Source organism: Palaemon carinicauda, chromosome 35 (assembly GCF_036898095.1).
Source record: "Palaemon carinicauda isolate YSFRI2023 chromosome 35, ASM3689809v2, whole genome shotgun sequence".
Lineage (NCBI taxonomy): Eukaryota > Metazoa > Arthropoda > Malacostraca > Decapoda > Palaemonidae > Palaemon > Palaemon carinicauda.
This window is the reverse complement of record NC_090759.1, coordinates 13,757,174-13,775,793: the sequence shown is the minus strand read 5'-3', so window position 1 is coordinate 13,775,793 and position 18,620 is coordinate 13,757,174. Positions and strand designations below refer to the sequence as shown.

At 33.7% G+C, this 18,620-nt stretch overlaps 1 protein-coding gene across 6 annotated transcripts in view; it reads left to right on the top strand.

The window, feature by feature from the left end:
- Positions 1-16,687, top strand: part of atl (atlastin GTPase) — a 440,834-nt gene extending 424,147 nt beyond the window's left edge. For all 6 annotated transcript variants that reach the window (XM_068358734.1, XM_068358731.1, XM_068358733.1 and 3 more), the window contains 5 exons: positions 440-624; positions 1,533-1,760; positions 2,668-2,882; positions 4,125-4,191; positions 13,422-16,687. In XM_068358734.1, the coding sequence (XP_068214835.1) occupies positions 440-624; positions 1,533-1,760; positions 2,668-2,882; positions 4,125-4,191; positions 13,422-13,538 (812 nt within the window). In that variant the 3' untranslated portion in view covers positions 13,539-16,687. The remainder of the gene's footprint in view (positions 1-439; positions 625-1,532; positions 1,761-2,667; positions 2,883-4,124; positions 4,192-13,421) is intronic.
- Positions 16,688-18,620: the final 1,933 nt, after the last annotated feature.

The following is an 18,620-nucleotide window of genomic DNA, read 5'->3' as shown; positions in this document are numbered from 1 at the left end:
ACATTGATGCAGAAGGACTCTGCAATTGAGAGCATTATGATAAGACCAAGTCATAAAAAAGAATATTGTATTATTGTACACTTTGTTGTTACCAAGTCATATAATGGTATACTGTATCAAGGTTTATACTTTTAATGTTGTGAAAGGGTGTAAATCACTGTTATCAGCAAAGTTGTACTAGTCAGGGCCACACATACTAGGTTGGTTTACTGTTAGCGATCAGACTAAATTCTCCCACATCACCAGTCCACAGTGACCAGAGTGGTGATGGAACGGGACAAACCCCAGACATGACTAAGGACACGTCTGAAGCCTTAGTCCTGCAGTGAACTAGAAATGGCTACATTTGTTGTTGTTAGGTTTGGGATTTGAGTCTTTTAGACTTGAAAGCAAAATTAGAAAAGAAAATTAAGTGTTAAATTATATATTTTCTTTACAGACATAGAAGAGGAGTTCGTAAACCACCTGAAGGTTCTTGTGCCGCGATTGCTTGCTCCTGACAACTTGGTGAAGAAAGAGATTGGGGGGCAGCCTATCAAAGCTCGCGATCTTCTGAAGTTCTTCACCCTTTTCATGGAGGTTTTCAAGGATAATGACTTACCAGAGCCCACAACGCTTGTTGAAGTAAGTGTGTGGTTTTTTTTTTTTTATACAGTATTTGATTTTATTAATGATGCTGTAAAATAGTCTTTGTAATTTTTTTTAAATTTTAAGAGTGCCATGGCACTTGTTTCCAAAGCATATTTTCTGTTATTGAAGATTATTGTTGAGATTTTATTTTCATCTAGGCATTTTGCTTCAAAATAGTCTTTCCATTATCTAAAGAGATTTTTAGATTTTTACATACATTATTTTGAGGAAAAGGCTATAGTTAAGACTCACAATTAAGTTTTCCCCTTAAAGCACCAACAAAAGTTTTATTTTTCCCAAAGCCTGTTTGTTGACCCCCAACCAAACACATTATCTAGAAAGAGAATATCGCAACCATACTGAAGGAATATAAAAGCTTTTTTCTAACTCCAAGTCTAACAATTCTGCAGTTGTCCCTTAACATATGCGAGGGACTAGGTAACAGATACTTGTGGAATGTTAAAAATTTGTGCTACCCCCTTAATAACAATCCTGGATCTACTATTTCCCTATAGTATTTAACTGAATAGTTTGCCAGGGCGGTTCTGGGAGGGGATCCACCGGGTAAATGAGTACCAAGTATTTAATTTCTATTTCTAAACATATCACTACTATCTATTAAAACAAATGTCCTAAATAAGTATAGGGGACAGAAAAATTCACCTAAGCAAGTACTGTAGTTAACTGATAACCATATTCATTGGGGACAAGTAATTGCCTTATTATTGTCAGGTCTAGTTAATTTCCTGTCAAGAATTTTATACTGTATGGTTTATATATTCTCTGAATCTCCTTTCTTATTATATGTACTGTACGATATAGTATATAATTAGTGCTGTCTCTCTCACACCAAGTTCAGTTTCATGAATTTGATATATAAATCTCCTTTCACCTCTGTACAGTTTGCTGCTCAGGCTAGCAGCCAGGCAGCACTGGAGGCAGGCAAAGAAGTCTATGTGGAAGTAATGGATGCCCTAGTGGGTGGAGATAGACCATTCCTCAAGTCAGTCCAAATGGAAGCTGAACACAACAAGGCGAAAGATCGGGCAATCAAGACTTACCTTGAAAAGAACAAATACGGCAGGAAAAATCAATCGGTCGTTCACAGGTATCAAGACTCGCTAACGGAGGTAAGTTGGACAAAGAACTATTTCTGGTCCAGTGCAAGAGGCATACTTTTAATTTGGAAAGATCGTGCGTTCTACATGCGGGTAACATTTGATTTGACGTCATCCTTCATATATTGGAAAACTACAGTATTAAACTCATTTTAAGCCTCAGTGTACCATATGTATCAGTCATCAGGCTCTCTGATAAGTAACTAAATTTGATAAGTAACTGAAGCTGTCACGTACTGTAATAGATTGTATAAAGCACCTTACACTTGAATGTTTAAGATATACTGATTTGTTATGTGCACCGATCATTCAATTCAAGAGGTTTATGAATAGAATATATCATTTTTAAAAAGAAGTTACTGCACAGTAAAGCACCATAATAATCAATTATGAATAATTTTGTTTAAAAGGGATTAATTTCTTTATCATTCAACATTTAGAGGGTTTCGGGTTGTTTAAGTTTTTAAGATTAGCTTTTATTTGCATCTTGTGAAAGTAATGTTTTACATCAGAAATTTATGGTGCAGAAGTTTAAGTATCTGTCAATTAATTTTATTTTGAATTTTATGTACTTTTTGCAATATTAAACTCATATACAGTAGGATAAAGTGATTGCTGTTATGTTCTGGATAATTGCCTCACTAATAGTATTTTTATGAGCTTAGAATGAATAATATGCAATTGTTTTTCTTGTTACCAAAGATATGTGTATTAGGAATGTGAAAAGAATTTAGGCATAGACAAATAAGAGGACACTGCTAACAAGCAGCTCACGTTTTCTGGAGAAAAAATAGCTTTAATTTTTATGATGGAAAAAGCTAAGAAGATACAGTTTGGGTTAACAGATAATCAGATGTATATCACTCATAAATAGTTTAGTACTGTACTTGTTTGTGACATGATCTTCCCTATTTCACAGGAAATTGAAAAGCTGTTCCTCAAGTACTCCCAACAGAATGAAGCCAAAAATGTTTTTAAGGCTGCTCGAACCCCAGCAACCTTGTTTTGTATCCTCATGTTCTTCTACCTTATGTCTGGAGTCTTTGGACTCCTCGGCATGTACTCGTTTGCCAGTATGTGCAATATAGGCATGGGTATCTTTTTGCTAATGCTGACTGCTTGGGCTTACGTAAGGTAAGTTTACATAATGATTACTATACAGTACTATGTGATTGAATAGGGAGGTATGTCTTTTATGAAATGAATACTTGAAGATAAAAATATAATACTCTATCAGGAATATTCCTAATTTGTTTATCAATTTTTTTTTTTTATATCAGATGTAGCATAAATATTTAGACTGCTGTAAACCACTTGTACCTTCAGTTACCATGAAGAAAGAAATGGTTCACAGAAACCCAATCAACTTTAGTTTCTCATGCAATTAAATGATAAAAACAAATATTTGTCCAAATTTTTTGCGATGAAGAATGTAAAAATATGTAAAGGAAAATCAGCTTACATTAGTAGTTAGCTATTGCACTATGCATAAATGTCTTAAAGAAACCTTCTCATGTGGCTGTTCAATTAGCTTAGGGAATAGTCAAGTCCCCTACATTTCACTCACAATATTTTTGGGGGATGTTTTGTCTCCATGCAGGGTATGACCATTGTAATTGCTATAAGCAGAGATGGAAAATGCCAAAGTTCATAATAGGGAAGTCTGTCTCAGTAGCATGTAATGTCATTATTGTTAATTTTTTTGTCACAAATAAGTGGGATGACAAGAGGATCATCATAAAATATATGAGAATTTCACTTATGAGTAATGAAAAAAATATTTAGTGTAGTGTTTTTTATAAAGAGAAAATTCATTGTAATCCCCAAGTCTCTTACCATTTTTGTGTGCCCAATTGTTATAGTCTATAATTAGACATTAGTTAATTATTTCCTTTCTAATATTTATACCCAAATACTAGAATCTAAGCTGAACTTAGAGTACAAAATAATAACTAGAAAGTAGGTGTAAAAAGCTTGGTTGTTAGCACCTAAGACATGATTTTTTTTGTCTGAAATTTATATTTATTTAAAGAAAATATTATGTTTTTGGCAACAGAATGGTAGTTTTTCATTTTCGTAACTTTGTTTAATACATATCAGATAGCATAGCATCTCTTGTAGTTCAGGGAGGTTGTGTCTTGTATTTGTTGTATGTTGTATTTTGCAGTAATGAGATTGCAACTTTTATTTAAGAAATTACTTGTTTCATGCAAAGAACATAACTTTATTCCATACACACTTAAGGAACCTGTGTGGTTAGCATGTTAGAATATATACTGAAAGATGTCCAAAGTTGGATTTTGAAAATTGGTAGTTGTAAAATACATGTACATTCTGTTGAGTTGGATAACATAAGCTTTTTCAATCTAATTTCAGATACAGCGGTGAATACAGAGATGCTGGCATGTACATCGATGAAGTGGCTACATTTTTGTGGGAAAATGTGAGTCGCAATCAGACCAAGTACACTTTTTATGTAGTCTTAGTTATAACTCTTTGTACAAGTACCAACCTCTTATGATCCTGAAGTTGAATCTTTTCTTGTCTCTGGAATGCAAGCAACACACTCTTTGTGTATAATCTGTGAGTGTTGATGTGAATGAGTGTCCTCAGTAGGTGTAGTATTGGTGATAAAGTACAATACCCAAGATTCAGATAAGTAATTGGGCTCTTGATTGTATAATTTTGTTGCGTGCTTAATGTGCTACATAACTTTGAACTAACTTGAAAAGTGTTAGATATTTTCCATAACACTTGGGTTGGTTTTACAGCTCACACTAGTACAAATAGTTTATGGTATAGTACTAGGTGTTTTGGTACAGGTACTGCATAGCTGTAGTAAAAGTTATTTTCTGACAATGTGTGAATCATAGGTAATTTATAAAAATATTTTTGGTCTGCATACAAGGAAACAATAATTCAAATTTAAGGTGACATTGTAGGATGTAAGTGATGCAATTTCTTATACAGTTTATTGTGTTTATTTCCATTATCATCTTGGCCGCCTTCCATTACATTTTTCTTTGATTGGGTCGTACATGAAATTATTTTTATCTAGCCATATGTCATGTCCCCTTTCTAAATGCATTCCCTTTGGGGTCACATCTTCATCAATGCCCTATCTTTAAGATTTTCTTGGCCTGACAAATGGCCTTTATCAGGTTACATCCAAATCCACTGCTGTAATTTTTTATGTAACTGCTCCTCACCCATTCTCATGACATGTCCTGACCGTTCATTTGCCTAAATGTCTACAGTGTAATTAAAGAATGTAATTATTATTCCTTAAATACCTAGTGTTGTAAGTGTCATGATAAATCCATGTACTGTATTCTCTAGCAATAATAGTGTCACCAATTTATAATTCCAATGAGATTAGGTAACTACAAAAGAAATATCCAATTTTCTCTGTATAAAGCACTACAGATATATTTCATATGCTATATCTGCAACGTTGATCCTAAGTATTAAGAAACCTGTTGCAAGTACCATAAAACAAAAATTATGGTAAATTGAGAAAACTCGCTGCTTTGGTGGTTTGGAGAAATAAAACGTAGCAAGTCAAGATGAAGAGATTGGTTTGTTGTGGGGAGTTTCATTTAGAAAAAGATCATCTCTATTAAATGGTAGTTGGGGTACTCCTAAAATTATATTAAAATTATAATATAGAAATTCAGTGATTGTATGCTATTAATCATAGTTATGTTTTGCACCCATAAATTTATTGTGCAAATTAATCAGCATTACAAAGTGTTCCTTTTTTTTCATTTGAACTCTCGAACCTTACAAAATTTCCATATTAGACCCTTTAGAAGCGTATTGCCCATGATAAACATGAAGTACATAGATAACACTGGAAAGCCTGCGCAACTCTCCATCCTGACCCCACCATCTGTATTATTTTGTGCCTTTTGCCATTGATCTCTTCTGATATCTCACTTGCTAATCTAAATCGGTAACACATTTTTACATCCATTTTGATTTATTTAAAAAAGATAATTTTCTCTCCCACCCTATGAAAGTCAACAATTAGGACCTATCAGTTAAGCTACTGGTTAAGCTACTACGCTGTACTAGCTATCCTCCACGTTGATAGGAAAATTTTATTTTTGGGGATATGTAGCCCATGAAAAACCCTAAATTTCCAATTTTGTTATCACCCCTTAAAAATTGGAAAAACTATAAAAGGTCGAAAATCCTAAGAATAGGAAGGCGACTTGTTTCATAAGCTAAGCTATTCTGGACATATTATATTTGAATTTTCATTTTTATTTGGTTATGGAAGAGCAACAATTTGATCTTAGATTTTGGGGCAAACTTAATTTTAAAGCAAAAGCTAAAGCATTCAGTCATTGGCATACCTATCTAATCTAATAGCAGTCCATCATGTCGGATGACTACATTAAGTTCTTCAGTGAGTTGATGAGGACAAGGAAATATTAGCTTGCCCTCCAAACTCTTTAAAGTGAGTTGACGTTTAGGTCATTGACCTAAACTTGCAAACTGGACATTCATCCATTGTCAGATGGCAGAGGGACTAATACAGTGCAACATAAGCCAAGGTTTAAGGGTAACTGAGGCTTTAGTGTACTGTAATAAGTTATTTAGATTTGTCATAAATTATACATTTTACAGAGTGAGCAAGTACCATATGGTTCAATTTGTGGGGTGTGGATCAAGAAACTCTACATAAAATAAAAAACTGCAACAAATTTTGATGAAATAATCTATACACAAAATGTCAGATGCCAGAAACTGCTATATGGAATAACTTTCATTCCATATCTTTCAACTTTTTTTTACTGGTTATGATTAAAGTTAATTTTGGCATATCCATTGTATACTCTGTAGTTGGTAATCAAAATCGTAAAATTGGAAATTTGTTTTATTTTTTTCAATATCAGTGCCTTAAGAAATATTCTCATGTTGAACATGGGATCAGATGTTCAGTACCCTAAGGGCTGAAAAATATTGATTAAAGATGTGAATTTTATTTTCGAACTCCAAATCATAATTGAAACCTCTATAATAAGAGATTACGACAGTGAGACTTTTTCAGCTTAGTTTCTATGAAAATAGGCAAGGAGACAGTATATTTGTTACTCTGTTTAGTGGCTAATTACAGAAAAAGGAAATTTGTCATTGAAGTATAAATTTTATATACTGTAGATTAAAATTAGGAATCAGAATTTGGCATAGATGTTAACTGGATCATGCCTTTTTCTTGGTGACTGTTGTGATGGACTCTTCCAGTATATTTTTGGTTTGAGTTTACACATAATTTGTCTGCCTCATTTACCTATCAGTTTTATAATCCAAAGTTACTTTACTAAGCCCAAAAATACTTGGGTAAAGTTTTAAAAATTCTAAATATATCTATGCTAGGTCTCCCATGCCTCTTTGCTTGGCTTTCAATATGATTTACTATACAGTATTCCTTTTTGGCCTCGCAGGAATTACAACAAATTTCCCATGATTTCACAATAAATTCTGCCATATGTTTTGTTAAACTTTGTTTAACTTTTTAAAAGTTTATATTTCTCTTTTGTATGGATGATATTTCAATGTTTTTCCCTCCCCTCACTGATTCGATAAATTACAAGTGGCAATTACATTCCACTTCTGGTCATTGATATAAAGTAGTGGTGGACTACAAAAATTCCTAGCTATTCTGTAGAGTCTGGAGTAGTAGCGTAAAGCAAGGCAGAATAATTTTTAGTATGTTCATGCTTGAAACAACAAATTCGTATTGGTGGTTGGGTATGTTGTCCAAAATAATATGTGAGCGAACAATGAAACATTATTGGTAAAATTTTGAAACATTTCTGTATTTTCATTCCCCTGAGATTTAGAAAAAAAAATTTAAGAAAGGAACCAGCCCCCAGTAAAGCAGTATATGGGTAGTGCATTTTGTCCAAGTTTTTGTTGCCCTTTAGTATTAGAAATTTGGCTGGCTGATTGCCTAGCACCAAAGGAATAAGTACAAACTTTTCATATTTTCATGTTTTCTGTTTTTTGGATTAATAGCATTAACCTTATTGTTTTTAGGGCTTTTAGTGTATATTTCATTAACGGGTAAAACTTTAGGATAATTTTAACTACATGTTAGAATTCTTTAAGGTTCACTAAAGAAAATGGTTGGTGTATAGTCTGAAAACCGGACAACTCTAAACTCCACCTTAATGGAAAATTGGGTACTAAAAGCATGGGTTTGTACAAAATGAATTGCTTATTTAATTAAGCTTTGTTATATGAAAGTATAGCTATTATACAAGTTCCTCCCCCATTTTTATGAGAGTAAAATTTTGAAGTGTAATTGATATAAAGAAAATATCCGTGCCCTGAGAAAGTATCATATTTATCCCTTTCAATGTTACTGAGATAGTTCTTGATTCAAAATCTATCTAGAATTTGTCCTTTCTTATTGATAGGTTCCATATTTTAAATTGAATTATTTACAAATTTGTGATATCGCCTTTCAACACAATAGGGTTGCTATGATCAGCAATATATACCTGCATTTATCACAGGGCTGTCAGACAATATAAACTTGCTCTTTGCTTCTGTATTTTGAACAGTTGGCTTAATTTTGTATTGAGCTAATTGAGGAATAATACCAGCTTTGCAGTAGTTGTAATGAAAATTTTACAAGTTAAATGTTTTTACCATGCTATTTGATTTACGATGAAAGTTTGTTCTGTTTTAATACAGAGTTACATTAGAATTGTATTTTTTATATTGCAAATAGGATGTTTTTATCATCTAGGCAGGTCATAAAGCTCCAACTTTGTCTGATTGAAATTTTATATAAATGGTATGCTTTTAGGAGTTAGGTAAAGGTATTAAGAGAGAAGTCATGTTCAATAATCCTGTAAGTGCCAGATGATCCTAACATTTTATTTTACAATCTCATTGACCACCAGCCTTTTCTTTTGAGGTTTGATGATCATGTGTACAATATCTAGACAGATCTATTGTTTTGGTTTTTTTTATAATAGCATTGTTAAAATTCGTAATAAATATTGTATACTGCCCCGCCCTTAAACAGTAACAAAAGAGTTTTTCTCTTCTTTGTTTGAATTATCTCTTAGAAGTCCAGAATTTGATCGGAAAATTTTATTTGCAGCAGCATAGAGTTTTTAGGTTTTTGCTTTTTTCAAAACAATTTTTCTTTAGAGACTAATTTTAAATCCAAGATTGTTTTTTAATTTTCATTTTGGTTACACAGAAATTTACTCTATACTGTATTAGTATTAGTGTTTTATCTGTTATCATAAAAAATTATTTCTGATGTTCATATTGCTTTTGTCTCTGGAAGTTTGCAATGTTAACGTTACTCCTTAAAATTAAGAAAAGCAATGAGACCAGCTTCTAATAACAATAACATGCTATGCTTGCCGTATTGCTTCTTCAATTTCAAAGTCAACATGGGTCAACAATGACGTGTACTAGACAGCTCTAGATTATTATTATGATTGCTACCTAAGCTACAACCTTAGATGGAAAAGCAGGATGCCATAAGGTGTAGTGCTCCAAACAGAGAAAAATAGCCCAGTGAGGAAAGGAAATAAATAAACTAAAAGAGAAATAATGAACAATTAGAATAAGATATTTTAAGAACAGTAACAACATTAAAATAGATCTTTCATATATTAAATATAAAAATAAAGATAAAATAAGAGGAAGAGAAATAAGACATAAGGTTTTTTTATAATTATTTTAGTATTGTTTTGTGAGATTATGATCCACATTCTCTTTTGTCTTGTACCAGGGACAATTTAAAGAATATTGTGAGGAGTGTGTAGGCCTCACTTTTCCTCTCTTGGAAGTATATTTCCACCTTCCTGCCCATCTGAATTTTAAATTCCTTCACTTTGCCAGTTATTTAAACGTACAGTATACCTATAAGAGTGTTGGTGTTTTGGTCATGGGGCAATTCCTCAAATGTTCACCATGATGATGGCTCCATTTAATTTGGCCAGGTACCCAGCTACAAAGAGTTATTTTGTACCTGACAGTTGGTTATTTTTTTTCATAATGTTGAAAAGGAGTATTTTTTATGTCAATTCACTCTTGTATTTAAGGCTGTTAATAGAACTCTTTTCTAGCTTTTCCTTGGAAAAGGGGATTTGTTCTTCCCATATATTATTAACAAATCAAAGGATAAAGTCCCTGGCAGTTCAGATATGAAAAGATTTTAATGGGCCATGATATCTTCAGAGAAAATTTATTTTGATAGGTTCCTTACTATGAGACCTTTACAATTTCTTCTCAATCTAAATTGGAACAAGATTTTTAAACCAGTCACAGTTTCAGTTTCACTAATGAAGAACCATATTTAACTACCAAGTTGTTTGGCTGATTAGTGGCATCAAGTGGATAGGGAATTAGTTTGACTTTCAGACTGAAGAAGCAAAACAACACGGGCAGCATGTTATTGTTGTTAGACACTCGTATCTGTCATTGCTTTACTTATGACATTATAATATTGAATTGAAGTGAAGGAAATCTTTAGGATTAACGACGGTATTCCAGGCTTCTAGAGATGAAAGCAATATGAACATCAGGTGAGTATGGAAATAAGAAATTTCATTATTAAAATTCTTTTTTTTTTATGTCCATGAGTTTTTCATCCCATAGAATCTTGAAAGAGCATGTGTTTCTCACTTAAATGTATGACAATTTGGTAGAAAGATTTAGCACATTGACAGTTAGGTTACCATCAGTTTTACTTTTTTTTCTTACTTAAGATTACTGTATGTGAAATTAGAAAGCCAAAACCTTAGGTTGTTTGAAAATGCTATTGTATTAATGGAATTTCAAAACATAACTTCTTTTCTCTCTTTGTGTTTCCTCTTGATTTTCTGGAAGATGTTTGTTCATGTGTGTGTGCACAGCCTCCAAACTCAGTGGTGCCAAGAAATTGGCCAAGGTACCTAGGTTACATGTCTCCTCATTACTGTTTTGTATATCCAAAACCTATATTATACAACATTTTCCATAACTGATGAAGTTTTTGGGCCCATCCATGTAGTTTGAGTTATGATTAAAATCTTAATAGTTCATCAGCATTAAAGATAGTTCTGTACATATTCAATATTAATTGTTGCCCTGTTGTATTTCGTAATTTTGGTACAATTTTGAAAATGCTACTCTCCATCTTCCCATAGTTTAAAATGTTGTAAGTTTTGACTGGATGAGTAGTCAAGATTTTTAGTAGTGGTCTAGAAGTCTAGATGCATATGAAAACAGTGGGCCCAATAGTCATGAATCTGCATTATGAGCCCTTGATTGTATTATATTTTTGTGGTTGATTTGAGGGTCTGTACTTTCTTGCAAGTCTGAATATGGCCTTTTAGGTTTTCTAGTTCTTTTTACCATGGAAGGCTTACTTACTTAGAGATGAATTGCAAGCTTGGGAATGTAGCTGGATTTTAGACTTTTCTTATGTTTCTTTTATTTTTTTCTCTTATTTTTCATGGTAAGGTTTTCATTGGAACAGATTTTTATGACTAGCCACTTGGAACCTGTTATACTTTCCTTTTATTCCTGTTTTATTAGGCTGCTCTTGCTGTAGATTATTTTCATTTTTGATAGGCCTTTGACAAAGTTTGCAGTTTTCCATAATAGTTTTTATTATTCACATAATTGCCATGTTTATAGGAACTAGATATTAAATAAATTATTCAATGCTACTACAAAATGGTAATAGTTCTCTGGTTCTAAAGACATAGCTTGGCAGTAATGTAGTAGCTTACCCTAATTGAGAGTGCAAAAGTTATAAATAAACTTTTTATGTGAATACTGATAACAGCTGTGGTTGAGCTTTAAATGCATATAATCTAAGATTATCAGCTGGGATTAATAAACCATGTTTCCATATACAGTATTAGAGTTTGAGGAGGAATATAGATTTTGAAACTTTTGAGAATACTGCTCTACAGTAGTGTGATTGAAGTATTGTATAACATGTAAGAAGAATCACAATTTAATAATTGTATAGAATGCTCTGATACATTTTTCTTTACATGCTCACAATTGTGAAAGGTAAATATGATTATTTTTACTTTTATTTTAGTTAGTTATCTTTGAAGTTTTGCCTGAGTTTCAATATGAAAGTGTCAGAGTTTGTGTATCCTGTCTTCTGAGGAACACTGTCCGTTCACATATTGTTGCGAACTAAACTTTTTTATGTGGAGTGGCTGATTGCTAGAAACCATCAAAGGATTTATTTAGTCGTTTTCTTCATGATTTTTTTCATCTTTATTTATCTTTCTGTCTTTTCTTAAATTCCCTTTCTTTCTAAGTTCATTGAAGAATATTAGTAGATTTTGAAAGGAACGTGTAGGGAAGTTTACTCAATAATAGTAAAAGGACAGTTAATATTAATGAACCTTACATGACAATTACTGTATGTTGTGAAGTTTCCTGGAAGTTTGAATTGTTATCTAATAAGATGACATTAACATTTGGTAACTTAGGGAGTAAGTGTAAGTGGCCTGTTCCTTAAGTGAATATTAGGGAGTAAGTGTAAGTGGCCTGTTCCTTAAGTGAATATTAGAAAAAGGCCTAGTTGAAGAAATTGTACAGCTGTGTGGAATGAAATTTGAAGGGAATGAACAAAAAGTAGAAGGCAGAAAGCAATGACATTTTTACAAATTTTTATGTTGGTGAATTACTAGTTAAGGTGGTCAAAGTACTGTACTTGGTAGCAATCTAATTTCGTGTTCTTGTCTGGTTCGAATGATCAAAATGAAAAGAAGGTTAAGAAGTCGATTGTTTCCTTGCATTTATTACAAAGGCTGAGTTGTGCTCGTGTCTGTGAAATTAATATCGTATGTAAATATATTGAGATATGAAACTTTTTGAGGAAAGTATGCCAAACCTTTAGGTTTTAGAGAAGTCCTTTACATTTTTGTGAAGTATTCAGCATGGATGCAGTTCATGACACTTTACAGGCTTTTTGTTACTGTTTAAGGGAATGTTTGTCAGGTTCCAATTAGAAGTTTAGAAGTAGAGCAAATGTTTAGCTCTTGGGATATAATTGATTTAAAGTTGGTCTGATTTTGGATGATTTTATGGAGATGTGATGACATAGGGTTATGTTAGAAGCTTTTGATTTGATAGCAATACATTGCGTGTACATAGTTTGTTATTAAATGTATTAGTTCTTTTGTTTGCATTGAACTTTTTACTTAACCTTGATTACTTCTTTCCATTAGAGGCTCGGGAAAATAACTTTTTATTAATTTGTTATTGTTAGATTAGATGAATGATCCCCCAACTACAAAGAAAATCCTGGGTGCATGTACATAGTTACAAAGTACTTACACCACTGCCTATAAATGAAAAATTCAGAGAGGGTCTCCCTGAAATAATTGAAGAAATTTCATTTACTCGATTGTCCTATTTTTTTATTAGAATATATTTAAAATGAAAACTAGACCACTGTGGTTCTTTGCTAAAGCAAGAAATTTATAAGTAATGGTTTCATTTCTGATATTTATTTCCCCCCCCCCCCCTCTCTCTCTCTCTCTCTCTCTCTCTCTCTCTCTCTCTCTCTCTCTCTCTCTCTCTCTCTCATATATATACACGATTTTTGTTATTGTTATATGTCACAATATAAAGCGAATGTTAATCCCATATAATTTACATAGTTTTTTTCTCCCTCAGGTTATACGCCCTGTTTACCATACATACATGGAAAAGCATTTGAAGGTTGCAGCAGAACAGGCGGCACAGCAAGCAATATCCAGTACACTTGTCAATGGAAAGATTAAGGCATCGTGATCCCTCCTTGGTGTGTTTACTGCTGTTCCAGGGAATAAAACTTGTTATTAGATGTAAAAGTTTTGTTTTCCAATGAAATTCATTTTTATATGGAAGGATGTTGAGGTTTTCAAAGTCTTAATATTGAAATATTTTGTGACAGGTAGTGGAAGATCCTTTTTGATATTAAAATGTAAACTTTTTATGTTAACAATGAGTCTGTTGATATTATTATTATTTGCAAGATTTTGTTCCCTCTTTAGCATATTATGTATAAGCCTCCTTCATAAATTTTAGCTGTGATACATTTGCTGTAAAGATTAAATGTTTTTACTCTGAAACTTTGTATATTTTTGAAGGAAATTTAAAAATCCTTATACATAGAAAAGCTTGTGCAAATGTGAAACCGATGTAAGTACTACAGTGACGAGAGGCTTGAACAAAATCTTGGGTGAATGATCTTTAGGCTAGACATCTGTATTGAACTGTGTATTATTTCATTTTGGATGCCATCCTTATCTTGTTTGTTTTTACTAGTTTGTAAGGAAAGTATTAATTGTTTGCTCTCATTTATCGGACTAATACATCAATCTTGTTTCTGAAGTGCCAAATATATTGCTTATAGTGCAAAGGTTTATTTGTGGTGGGTTGGCTGTATTTACAGTTTGGTGTAGAAATTTCTTGCCAGCTTTACTAATTTATTTTTTAGTAAGTCTTTGTTGTGTGGTAGTTCAACCTTCTGGTAGTGTGAATGAAAGGAGTGAGCTAAAGTTGCAGTCAAGGCTTATAGTACTGATAAATTGGACTTTCTGTAATTTTTAGAAATGACTGGCTGTGGTATAGTTGCAGTGAAGACTTGTAAGTAAATTTCATCGGTAAAGTACAACAGGAGGATGCTATGCTTTTGATGCAAAATTTTATTTTTTCAAAATTCAAAATTCATGAAAACTTCTGGCACTTGTTAGATTTCTTTTAACTCTTGTACTGTAAATGGATATAATGAAAATAGCACTATTGCATTCAACTTGGAATTTAGGAAGGGCAGTCATTCTCTATTGTGAAATAGTATGTCGCGTAAATTATTCTGTTGAGTGTAGTTGGTGCGTGGTTTCAACTCCAAGCTTCTCCTTGATGCGAGTTACGTATCTATGATAACTGCTCTTCAGAATGATTTACAGGACTGTATTTAACAATTTAAAATTTGGTTTTAAACAGTATTTTAAAGTTTTTCATGGATATGGTTTAGGAGCATAAGAGGCTTTTCATATTGTATGACTGCTCTATGGAAAATCGTGGGAATACTGTATGTCACTGCAACTTTTTTCTCAATATTGGTTGAATGTTAATATAATTAGTGCATATTGATTCTCTCAAAGTTTAAGAAATTTTGGAATATTTAGTGGGAGATTATCTCTTCAAGAATGAGATCCAGCAAGTTTTGATTTGTATGGAATAAAGTGTTGAGATGGATATTAGTAAATAATTTCTTTGACCGAATGAATATTTGCATAATGGTAACCTTTTCTAAGTTATGAAGAGTCTAATGGGTTAGGATTACTTCAAGTTAATTCATGTTATGTAAGTGAAATGAGGTCTTCAGTCTTTAGGACCCAAAATTTTATACCATTAGCATAGGAAACATCTCTCTCTATATACAATTAGTGATGCTTGAATTTCCAAACAGTGATAATTTTGACCTTTATGGTAATTTTGATTTTAGCACAACTCTAAGAACCTCTTATGACTTGTTTTTGTGTATGTATTTTTGAACCTGGAGTAAATGCATGATTCATTTTGTACAGTATGCTAGAAGTTAGACAAGAAATCATGATTTAAGAAACAACTTTTATATGGAAAGTTCCATTTAATTGCTCATGATTTATTGCTCAGAAAATAATAGAAGTGGTAATGAAGTGACATTTATATATCTATTAACAAAAGTGAAGTTAGCTTGAAAATAATTTCCATAGTGAATAGATTTCCATTCTGCATTTTGGAGAAAATGAATGGATTAGGGAACATAATATTATTGAGGCAATGGTAATGCTCTTATGAATCTCAAACCTAGTGAACTATGGTGATATTACATTAGTATAGAAGGTTGCTGATCAGATTTAAAGGCATTTTAGAATTGTAAGGCAAAACTGGTTGAATCTTATAATATTGTTTGCTAAAGTAAGGCACTGAACATGAATGGCCACTAAGGTATGGTATAAAGTATGGCCATATTTAGATTAACAATTATTTCTGCAGTAATAGGTTTGACAAGAAGAAAAAAAAATGAAACCAAATGAATTTGTTTTATGAAATTGAAATGAAATCAACGGCTGTATTATGCTATTGAAAGGTCTAACAAGAAATGCTCAGTTATTATTTCAGTCATTTTGTGAAAAACAACTTATAGAATTTTTTATCATTCTTGGAACCCATTAGATGTAATTTCTTTTGTCATTAGTATTACCTTGAAATAAGACCAAATTCTTTCTTCTATATATATTTTTAAATGCAATGAATCGGTTGGCAAAAAAAAAATGATCAAAACTGAATTAATTAGTAAGGTTTTATTTTTGTGAGTGATTTGGTTGTTTGCAAGAAGGTTGTTAGAGGATAAGCCATTATATTCTAGAGTTTTTTAATACGGGTTTGGGGATTTGGAATGATTTATTTAAAAACTACAACAGAATGGCTGGATAGCCAAAGTTGGATACAGAAAGGATTGAGGTTGTTGAAAATAATTGTACCCTGTTTTCTAATGTTAATTTGACTTCTAAAAAGGAAATTTTTGGAATCATTCCATTAACCATTCAAGTTCGTTTGTGGTAAGCTTTTGGTGGATGGAGTGTAAGCTTTGACGAGTTTGTGGATGAAATGGTTGAAATGTTATTTGCTTGCTTTAATTTCTTTTTGTAAGTTTGGATTGCTAGTTTATGGTATTGCGCATTATTTTGTGTGGTATAGTCATCTACTGTATTTATTCGTGTTTATTAGACTTGTATTGATATTTATATGGGATTTTTTATTAATTTAGTTTAGTTTGAAGTTCATATAGTGTGTGCTGTTGTAGATATTCTAACATTGTACATAGTTGTCCTTACAGAAGAAGTTCACAACTGTCACAAAGAAATAATTCTTTACATTTTACCTTTGCTAAAATAAAGGTTACTAAGAAATTTGTCCAGTCATTGTCCAAATTTAATTCTATATTGCTTTCAATGGTTAAACTATGAAAGCTTTAGTTCCTCATAATAATATTCTGATGTTAATAGGGTTGTGGTAGCCTATTAGAAACCTAAATGCTTAGTGATCTGCTGGACTTCAGTTCGAGTTTCACTTAAATTTGATAGTTTCGAGTAGTATCTATAACCTCACCCTCTTTGTGAGCTATGGATGGGGGTTTGGGGGAGCCTATATGTCTACCTGCCGAGTCATCTGCAGCCATTGCCTGACCATCTTTGGTCTTAGCTTTGGTGAAGAGGGTCTTGGATACTGATGATATGTACTGTACAGTATGTATGGTCAGTCTGGCAGTGTCAATGTTCCTTTTCTCTACCATTCATGAGTGACCTTTAAACAAGGGCCTTGAGCTGCATTTCATATCTCACATCTATGTAGTTACATACACCTGAGTAGCTTGGATATATTCACCATTTTCTCTCTCTAGTGAATTAGCTGATGTTACTAGTATGTCACCATCCCCTCTATAATCAACTAGCATAGTCTTCCATGGATGTTCCCATAAGCTAAAAGCACTTATCCTTATGCCTTAAACTATTGTTTAAGTCACAATATTCCCTTCGACACAATACACAAAAAAATGTGGATCATGATCACCCAGAAACAATTCCCTTGAGTCTTGCAGTTATTGCTAACAAATCCAAAGAAAGACATATTTTCTGTGACTGGAATACAAACTAACGCTATTTATAGGGGTATTACTTTTGGCGATGCTTAAAGACAAGCCGTAAGAAATTTAGCGAGGGTTAACCACCTACCAATTAGCGGGGCTGGGGGTTAGTAGCTACCCCTCTCACTCACGTCTGTGGCTGTAACTCACTTTGCTTTAATCTTGAATGGAGAACGGTTGTTACTGCTCTTCCTCCTCACCAAATTCTTGGACACCCATTATTACTACCTTTTTTGCTTTTTCTTTTACATTTTGTGTGTGGTTACCTTTTAGTCAGCAATGAGTACCTGCCCTGGTCCTGAGGGCCGCTCCTGCAGGATATTTATGTCCTCCATCGAAACCGATCCTCACTGGTTGTGTTCCACATGCAGAGGCCAACGTTGTGATAGAAGTAACACTTATAATGAATGTCGGGAGTGGTTTGTCTACCAGTAGGAAAGGTTTGGTCAACGATGGAAGAAGGCTAAAAGGCATTCTTTTCCTCTGGGGTCTTCCTCGAAGCAGAAAAAACCCAAAGCTTCTTTTGCCCCCGGACCTTCTTCCGAAGCTCTTGCTCGGCTGGTTTCCTCCGGGGAACCGTCTAGTAGTAGTATAAGACACTTAACTCCTGGATAACCTCGGTCCTCGAGAGACGATGTTGCTTCTTCTTGTGAAGCGGCCCCGCCTCTCCCCCGAGGTGAGTCCTTGTTACTTTCTTCTGTTTTTCAGGTGTGGCCGTCCCTGGGATTGCCCAGCCTGCCTTCGAGTGAGGTGTTGTAGCTCATCCAGCGGGGTGCAGAGCTGCAGCATTCTTCTGCTTCCGAGATCGACCTGATGGCCCTGCTTAGTGTCAATCTTCTGGTCCCTGAGGAGTCTTCTGCGGCCCTTCCTGCTGACTGCGTTCCCAAATCATCTTTCCTTCCTGCTGACTGTAGTCCTGAATCATCTTCCCTTCCTACCGCCGCCGACGAAGTCTACGCTTCCCCCCCTTCGCCGAACTTCCATCGAGGGTGGAGCAAAGTCCTAGGCAAGTCTCTCCTGCGAGTGATTGCCTCTCTTGTTCGCAAGAGAGCCCACCCATAGACTCCTCTTCAGAGGTCCTCTGGTGACCAGCTTGCTGCTCTACTCTCCCCTGGCGAGGGTCGTCCTTGACGAGCTCGTGCTCCCCTTTGCCTTTGGCAAAGAGACGTCTGTTTGGCTCTTCGTCTTCTGCCGCAAAA